This window comes from Rhamphochromis longiceps, linkage group LG20 (assembly GCF_057381845.1).
Source record: "Rhamphochromis longiceps isolate RC_006_pf linkage group LG20, R_longiceps_female_GT1.1, whole genome shotgun sequence".
Lineage (NCBI taxonomy): Eukaryota > Metazoa > Chordata > Actinopteri > Cichliformes > Cichlidae > Rhamphochromis > Rhamphochromis longiceps.
This window is the reverse complement of record NC_140576.1, coordinates 29,959,814-29,968,717: the sequence shown is the minus strand read 5'-3', so window position 1 is coordinate 29,968,717 and position 8,904 is coordinate 29,959,814. Positions and strand designations below refer to the sequence as shown.

General features: G+C 39.6%; 1 protein-coding gene across 1 annotated transcript; it reads left to right on the top strand.

Moving 5' to 3' along the window:
• The first annotated feature begins 776 nt into the window (after window positions 1-776).
• Window positions 777-6,839, top strand: lrif1 (ligand dependent nuclear receptor interacting factor 1). Its single transcript, XM_085394832.1, has 3 exons — window positions 777-1,360; window positions 2,475-3,921; window positions 5,241-6,839. The coding sequence occupies exons 1-3, from the start codon at window positions 1,344-1,346 to the stop codon at window positions 6,165-6,167; spliced, it is 2,391 nt and encodes a 796-aa protein (XP_085250958.1). The 5' UTR covers window positions 777-1,343; the 3' UTR covers window positions 6,168-6,839.
• Window positions 6,840-8,904: the final 2,065 nt, after the last annotated feature.

Here is an 8,904-nt window from a genome sequence, read left to right as displayed (position 1 = left end):
AACAACAACAATATATTAGGCTTTGGGGCACATGAGTACCTAGGTTGGCATTTGACCTTGATCTTCATCATTAGTTCCCAAGGTCAAAGTTGATCTTAAAAAACAAAATGTAAAGAAACAGGTCAATTAGGATAAGCGTTAGTTTCCATTAGATCATCTCCAAACTTTAAAGCAAAATGTTAGTCACTGGGGGTCACAAGCTTTTTACTTTGAGCTCTTTAGAACAGCATTTTTAAAAATTGTTATATAACTTCACGATGACACAAAAACATGAATATAGTTCACTAGATTTCCATATTAACAATGCTGACTGACATCAGCAAAAACAGCTGAATATTTTACTCATAAAGATCCGACATTGATTTAGGAGTTTCTTTCCTTTTCTTTTTTTTTTTTTTTAAGCAGTGAAGTTCAAGCTTGATCTGGTTGTCCTGCATCATAACTTTGATTTTCTACTCTGTTGCTGGAGCACCCTGTGTTCCTCCCTTTTTAGATTTCCTTGTCTATTTTTCCCACTACTTGTGTCAGTGTATTTATAAATTTGTCATGGGGTGATATGGTTTACCAAAATGAACACTGCAATTAACATCAATCCCAAAACCCACTGACAACATTGGGTGTCATGTTTAAAGGAGACAGAGCCCATCTCCACCATGTGTCATGTTCAGAAATGTGCATCTTCATGACAGGTTATCTAAATATCAGACACACTTAATATATAAGAAAATATATAAATAAATATGCGTATCACAAAACGGAACCGGAAGTGGCCAAGCGGAAGTTGGTAAAAAGGGAGAGTTCAAAACCACAAAGGCTAACAATATTTAACTCGTCTTGTGTTGCGTGAAAAATAAATAATAGTAAATAATAAGAATAATGAACCCTGCTAAAACACGACAGAACACCACTATATTCAACCTAAAGTCAGAGTCTGCGATTAAAACAAACAAACACAATCAACACAAACTTAAAAATGGCTTGCTACGTTGAACACAACCTCGTAACAAACCGGAAATAATGTGACAGAAGGGCTGAAATGATGGAAACGAGATTCCAACTTATTACATCCATTGATGAAAGGCACCAGGGAGAAAAATGTGCAGTCAAAACATTTTTTAATGGCAATTAAACGAGAGTATTCGGAGGTTAATAGCGGCGATTACACATTTGGACCAAGGCTAGCTTTCAAGCGCTGAGGCTACGATGGTGTTTGGACGTTACCAGTAACTTATAGCTATCGTGTAAACGGAGCTCACACCAATAATTATGTATTTAATTTAGTCATTTTTCGTTACGGCAGCTAAAAATTACATTCCAGCGTTCGTCTTTTCACCAGGGGACAGATGGATACGATTTACAGGTACTGCGGTTTGATGGCTCAATGCCTCCCAGTCCCTTATTGATGATTTGTGCTTTTAAACATAACGGGAGTCATGACAACACTAATGATGGGTCCGAATAAGAAATCATAGGCTGGCTCAGTTTGCTGTTATATTTAGTATCTAATCCCATCTATTAATACTAAGTATAAATATTCTAATCATTATTATTAATTGCAATGAGCTAATCTTACAAAATATGAGATCGATCTGTCATTCATATAGTCCCACATTAAAGTTTTAAAGTTCTTATTAACTTGTTTGAAACAGTATTTAAATATTTGTACCTTTGTGTACTGCACACCTTGTCAGTTGTAATGTACCCTTGATGGTAACCGCGAATAAGGCACAAGTACCCTGTACTTACATGCAGTTTCGTGTACCGAGTCAGGTTTTTGCAGGAAACTATAAAAATAATTACATTGTTAGACCGCAAGTATCCTGTATTTCCGTGTAACACGTTTTGTACAGGAAACAATAATAAAATGACATACAATAACTTGTTACCTGCAAATGACACCTAAGTACTGGGTACTTGCGCCTTATTCGCGGGTCATGTTATAAAGTGTTACCCCTTGATTATTAAAAGAAATATAATTGATCTCCCATTGCAGTAAAACAGCTCTTCCCAGTTATTAGGAGTAAAGCAAAAATTAAGAATTTTGGGAAAACAGTAAAAATAGTACAATAATGACGTACCTCATTTTATTTTTCCAATAGAAAAAAAAAAAATACAGCATCAGATACTCCGTTGCCTCTAATTATGCTGGTGGAATAACTTCTTTGTAAAAGAGTGGGGATGAATTTCTTCTTAAATGCATGTGACACCTACGTATGCTCCCGAGTGCCTGCTTAAAGCCTTCCATCCACTCTGAGCAACAAGAGCGAGTAATAAAACTAATATTGGCTTAGAAATGCAGGCAACTATCACAAATTCAACAAAGGAAATCAGATAAGTGGACTCTCTGCCACTCTGGTAAAGGTTTAGATCTGTACTGTTTGGAGGTGTTAGAGTTCAACATAATAAAGTCATAACTGTATAAAATTCATATATTTATATTTGTGTTAATTCCGTTCTTCCTTCTGTTCTCTCAGTGGCCGAGGTGTCTTCTACCAGGCAATGCCTGCAATTGGAGCTGATGGAAAGAACATCATGAAACTGATTCCTGTCCAAATGGTGAACAGACAGTTTTTCCAACCACAGACAAGTAACACTAAAAGGGACCCAATTTCCCAGGAAGCTGTTACCATAAATATCAACTCAGCACCTGTGAACATGGTCACAGATACAGCTTTGAGTTCTTCTGTCTCTCAGCAAATAATCAGGAAGCAGGTTTCAGTTATGAATGTCTTGTCCAACCGTGTACATTCAGTCAACAACCAGTCGCTGCAGCAGCAGACTGGTAATTTAATGGCTGAAGTTCCGTCAGTGGCAACTTTTAAAGAAAAATCTGGAATGCCAGTAAAACTTCTTAATCCGCTCCCAGTTACTGTGAAATCTCCTGCACTCCCGAGAGGACAGTATCTTCAGATTCCCCCCAATGCACAAGTCCAGACTGTTCCAGCATGCAGACTCCCTGCAGCTATCCAGAAACAGATTTTTACTTCTTCTGCCAGCTCCTCCTCGGGGTCAGCATTACCCAGTGTAGTGTATGTTACTCCTGTCACCACTATAAATCAAGGCGGGACTCTGCCAACGGACACCGCTCCACACTCAGTCCGAATGTTTTCCAATGCATCAACACTGACTTCTTATGGATTTCACCCAAAGCAAAGAACACAACAGTTAAAACTGATTCCAAAGGTTTCACAAAGGCCCGACAGCCCCACACGCTGGGTGATAGAAGAAGTGGATTGTTCATCAGGTCCAAATATAAAACCTCTTAACTGTCCGTCTGTAACTTCAGAGATTCTTCAAGCAATCGCACAGAGAGAAAATTCTTCCACACAGCTCAGCACCTTCAGAAAAACAGCCTCTCAGCTGAGTCAGGACAATGGTGCACAAGGGCAAGAAAATGCTTTGGTCATGTGCAATGGCAAGGTGTTCTTTGTAGCTAAACGGTGCACCCCGCTATCTAAGACCACAACAACAACTAAAGCGTCTGAACTCAGCAAAAGCATTCTTCCACCATCTTCTTCTTTACAACAGTTTCTTCAGTCAGCTGTAACAAGTCGAGATGTTAGAACGCAAAGGGAGTCAGATGAGGTGATTGATCTATGTGACGATGATGAGTCACCTCAACAAGCAGTTAACGTGCCTGCGGTCTCTCATCTGGATGAAGACAATGTCATATTTGTATCATATAGTCCACCCAAGTCAGAGTCCTGCTCACCACGCTGCACAACTTCAAACATGGCTTTGAGAGGAGCAAAAGCCGGCCAGGACACGTCAGATAGAAATGAAACGTGTGTTTGTGGCTCAGACGTGCTTCACAGCACCTCTGCCCAGCAGTTGCAAGACGTAGAGCTTGATGCAAAAACAGAAAGTCCAACAGAGGCCAGCAGCAGCTGTGAAACAGAGAGCGACAGTCAGATAACTGAGGTAAGGCTAGTTCTGATGCTTCTGGGACTTGTTAGTGTTTTAATAAAAATGCTTTTAAGGTGTGATTGTAGACTAGATAATATAACATTTCACGTAGGTCTGCAGCTAATCATTACAGATCTGTGGTTTGGTCTATGTTTTTTGAAGGATAATTCAAGTTTGTTTGTAATTGTTTTTTGTATTGTTTTCTGTCTGGTGAGTATTTCTGATCACACCAGTGTTCGTTTGGAAGTTCAACCTCTTAACCTTGTCGGTTTTCTTGTGTGATGTACAAAATGAGTATTTATTTTCTGAAGCGTGGATGATAGAAAAACGTGGATTTATTTTCCTTTTTTTATTTTGTCTCTGTACAGCACCGTAGTCAGTTTTCATTAACATGTGATTAAAGTGCAGACTTTCAGCTTTCAGTATTACATTAACTTGTTTACACTGGAACGTGCTACCTATTAAGCTTCACAGCATTTGGCTGAATCTGAGCAGAGTGTACAGCCCTGTGCAGCTCAGATTCATCCCATTATGTCTCTGAGCAGGCACATGATCAGCAAATACTATGACCTGGTAGCACTGGCAACCATACTTTAGCTTTAGCATTGCCTCCACCATGTTTGACAGGTGGCATCTTCCTAAGCAGGTTCTTTTCAGATGTTTTCTAAATATACTCTGGACTTTCTCTTCTTAAAAGTAACCAGTGGCACCTTGTTGTAAACCCTCTGAAGATCTTGTAGACCTTGACAATGACATCCCAACCTCTTTAAGAGCAATTTTGACTTTAGAGTACAAGCCACATTTTTAACCATGCATTAAATGCATTGCTTTATTTATTTATTTAACACTCCAAGCACTCTACCTACCTCACATTCATGGGTAGTTTAGAATCAACAACTAAAACGAACAATTAACCTGACATGCATGTCTGTGGACGGTGGGAGGAAGGAACATGCACACAGCACACAAAGGCCGCAGCATAAACCAGGAACCTCAGGTCATCTCTTCCTGTGAGGTGACATTGCTAGCCAACAGTGTTGCATGTTGTGAGTGGGTTTTTTCTCAGTCATGGAAAGAATTTGTTTTAGTTGTCTTCTGTTGTCTTTCAGACCTTTGGTGTTGCTAGTACATTGCTTCTTTTAAGAATGTATCAGATTGTTGATTCGACCACTAGAGTTTTAGCCATCTCTTTAATAATGATGGCCTCCTTCACTTGCAGTGACCTCTCTTTGGACCGCTTAGTAAAAGTTACCATAAACAGCTACTAAATGTACTTGGATCATTTGCTTAATGTGTGATAATGGTATTTTTATTTTACATTTCCCTATTTGCAGGGCTCTACAAATCCTGAGTCAGTGGCACCAAAGCCTCGCAAATTGTCTGACCACCTGCTGAGGCAGATATTCGGGATAACAGCTGAACTTAAACTTTGCCTTCAGAGGGTTGATGAACCATCAGTTGAGTCTGTCCCTGTAAATTCGCTGCACATAGACTCCATTAAGTCAGTGGAGGATAATGAGGAACCAGTGGTAGATGTTTTTCGATATGAAGGTGGCAGTTCACAAGAAACCAATATGAACAGTGGTCATACTGATATCCCGAGAGTAAAAGTACAAACTGGAAAGGAATTACCACCATCACCTGACACAGGTGTTGGAGCTCTCAAATGTTCTCATGTCAAACTGGACCAGAAACCTCCTCCTTTTCCTTGGAAACAGAAGTTCTTTTCAGGTCAAAGTTCACACAACAGGGCATCATGTGACTGTAAAAGTAAGCAAGAGACAGATTGTTTGGAACCAGGTGGTGAGGATGTCCCTACCACAAATGAAGGCAGTATCTCACAATCACAGTATGCAGATGCTCATCTTCAGACTCAGACTTGGTTGGATCTCAGCAGAAACACAAGGAGAATAGGACGGACCAGGAAACGCACTGTGTGTCCATGTTGCATGCCCACTACTCTGGATCCTGCAGTCAAGTCCAGGGCAAGGCTAGAGGAGCTAGACAAGTGGGACTTTACAGCAGAGCAGGTGAGTAAAAAAGGGGGAAGAGCAAAGGTTCCTCGAAAAGATGGAATGATGAGCTGTGGAAAAGTCACAAACAAGCAGAACTATGTCGCCCATGTGGGCTATAGTAACATTTTGTCAACAACGTCCACGGACTGTGATGAACTAAAAAGACAGGAACGGATCAAAAGACTCAAAGATTACCTGACAGAGAAAGAGGCAGCGTTGCAACTAATGAAGAGAAAAGTGAGCTGATTGAAAATGTCCAGTATTTCTAGCACACACGTGTCCTTATAAAGTTCATTGATTAATGGACTCAAAAATGGCACCTCCTCGTGCACATTCACTTTCTGAGACTCAAAGTGAGTTTATGTTCCATGGAGCCCACCACACATATACATCAATGCTGGGTTTTTACTTGTCCAATAGGCTATAATGTGATATCATTACACACAGAGTATTTATAAACATGAAACTTTACCCTTTAAATCCTGAACCATGAAATACCTTCAGGAAAAATATTAATTTGCTTTTAGCAGTTTTCATTTGTATCATATTTGCTACATTTTGCATTTTGTTTGCTTTTTTTGAGAGGCAGAGGATCACATTTATGTGGAAATTTCAAAAACTCACAAAAATGTATGTATATCCTCCTGAGAACCAGCCTATTCATTTATGCCCTCATTAATGGACATTTGTTTTTGCTCTATATCTTTTGACTTATTTGGGCTACCATAATAAGTCACACCAACCTTTCCATTGATATCACACCAGTTTGGGTGATACTTTTAGCTCCAGAAATGCAGGACATTACAAAAAAAGATATTTGGTTCCTCGGTTCTCAGGAGGTGTTGCAGGGTTAATGGAATTAAGTCTTAATTGAAAATTGCTTTTTTGTTTGTTTGTTCGCTTTGTTTGTTTTGATTGTCTGTTTTCCAATTTAAAAATGAAAATAAAGCTTATAAATAAAAGAAATTTAAAAAAAAGAAAGTTGCTTAACTGGCAGGTGCTAGGGCCACTAAGGTGGACGTCTTCCATCTTGGTGGCCTAAGGATCTCCTCTTTGCTTTCTGTTGACTCCATCAGGCAGTTTCCTCCAGCTCCCACTGGAGCGATTCACAGACAAAATTCAAGCCGTATTAAGAAGAACTAGAATTTCCAAATCTGAAGATATGGTGTTCTGCTGGATGAATTGTTACTCTAAGTCACAGGTGTCGAACTCCAGGCCTCAAGGGCCAGCGTCCTGCAGGTTTTAGATGTGTCCTTGATCCAACACAGCTGATTTAAATTGCTTAATGACCTCCTCAACATGTCTTGGAAGTTTTCCAGAAGCCTGGTAATGAACTTATCATTTGATTCAGGTGTGTTGACCCAGGGTGCTATCTAAAACCTGCAGGACACTGGTGCTGGAGGCCTGGAGTTCTACACCCCTGCCCTAAGTGGTATCAAGTATCTCAGGGAAATTTTTCCCTGAGAGAGGGGAGCAGGAGACTGATAGACAAACTAGGACAGGATCTGCAGTGATGTGTACTAGTGATGGGCAGATGAAGCCTCATGAAGCACTGAAGCTTTTCATCCAATTGGTTCACCCCAACGCGAAGCTTCTTGAAGCTTCATTTGCTCTAGCAGGACACCTACTGGACGTAAAAATATTAGTTGGCATGAATTTGAAGAGTGTGGCATTTTGCACACAGCCTGTAAATGTCAACAACAAAAGGAGTGTGTAAAACATCTATATTGTAGTGATGGCAGTATACTGTGTATATTTATGCTGGCAGTATGGAAAATGATTATTTGCGGCAAAGTTCGAACCGCTTCCTGAACCAGTCACGTGGTACAGCCGGGCAGCGAGGCTTCGGACGTCATCATTTTCAGCTCCTCCCATAAATGAAGCAAGCCTCGATACGCGCTTCGCGGAAACGCCCCCTCCATTACTCGATACAGAACGTCACATCACTAATGTGTACTAGTTTGTTTATCAGTTGATCCGTGTCTGTACCCTCACCCATGGTCACAAGCTATGGATAGAGAACAAAAGAAACAGACACCAGAATAAGAGAGAGACACCAGATGTCAGAGTCAAAGCCAGCTGCTTCACTCTTGTCATGTGGTCACCTGCACGGTGAATGGTAAATGGACTGGTTCTTATATAGCATACTCAAACAACTTGTCTTTTTCACCCATTCATTCCTCTGCTTACCCACTGAGCTAAAGTGGCACCCAGTTTATGTCTTTTCCAACACACTTACAGCTTACATGTTTCTTACTGGTCAGGTTTCTTGTTTTTTTCTGACAACCATTAAACTGAAAACAAACTCTGTTTCCAAAAACTGTTATGGAAGTTCAAAAACAGGTCATAAACTATAACTTTTTATTGATAAGATTATTTTAAAGTTTACATCAAATGCTAAAACTGAGAAATTATGTGTTTTTTAAAAAGGTAACCAAAGAGATAACTGATCTAGTTCTTATAATTCTTTTTCTTCTTTGTTTTTAATGGCTGCTCTATTCTTTATTTACAGAGCTCCATGACGATTGTTAGTACGCACAGATAAAAAGCTAGCAACCTATAATGGTGTAGTAATTTACATATCTCATTAATGCATTAATGAGTCTATGTTATTCATTATTGATGAATGATGTGCAGAAAGGTTTCATGTAATGGTTTCCAGACTTATCGCAGATTGAATCAGCAGTTTTACTAAATTCCTGGTTTTTCCATCAGTTCCTGCCAGTAAGTGTCTCTTTACATACAAGGAGATAACTGGACTCCATTAGGTTTGTGAAGATGTTTCACCTCTGAGGCTTCTTCAGGTCATGTGATGGGGGCAGTATTTCCAACCTAAAATGAAGGTGAAATAAAGGGGTTGTTTAAAAAAGTGGTTATGCAACACAATGGGAAACTGTTGCTGTCATTAATTAAACATTTTAAATTAATATTTATTTTCTTACAAAACTGTTTCAATATTTGAATCGTTGTCTTTCTGCTATTT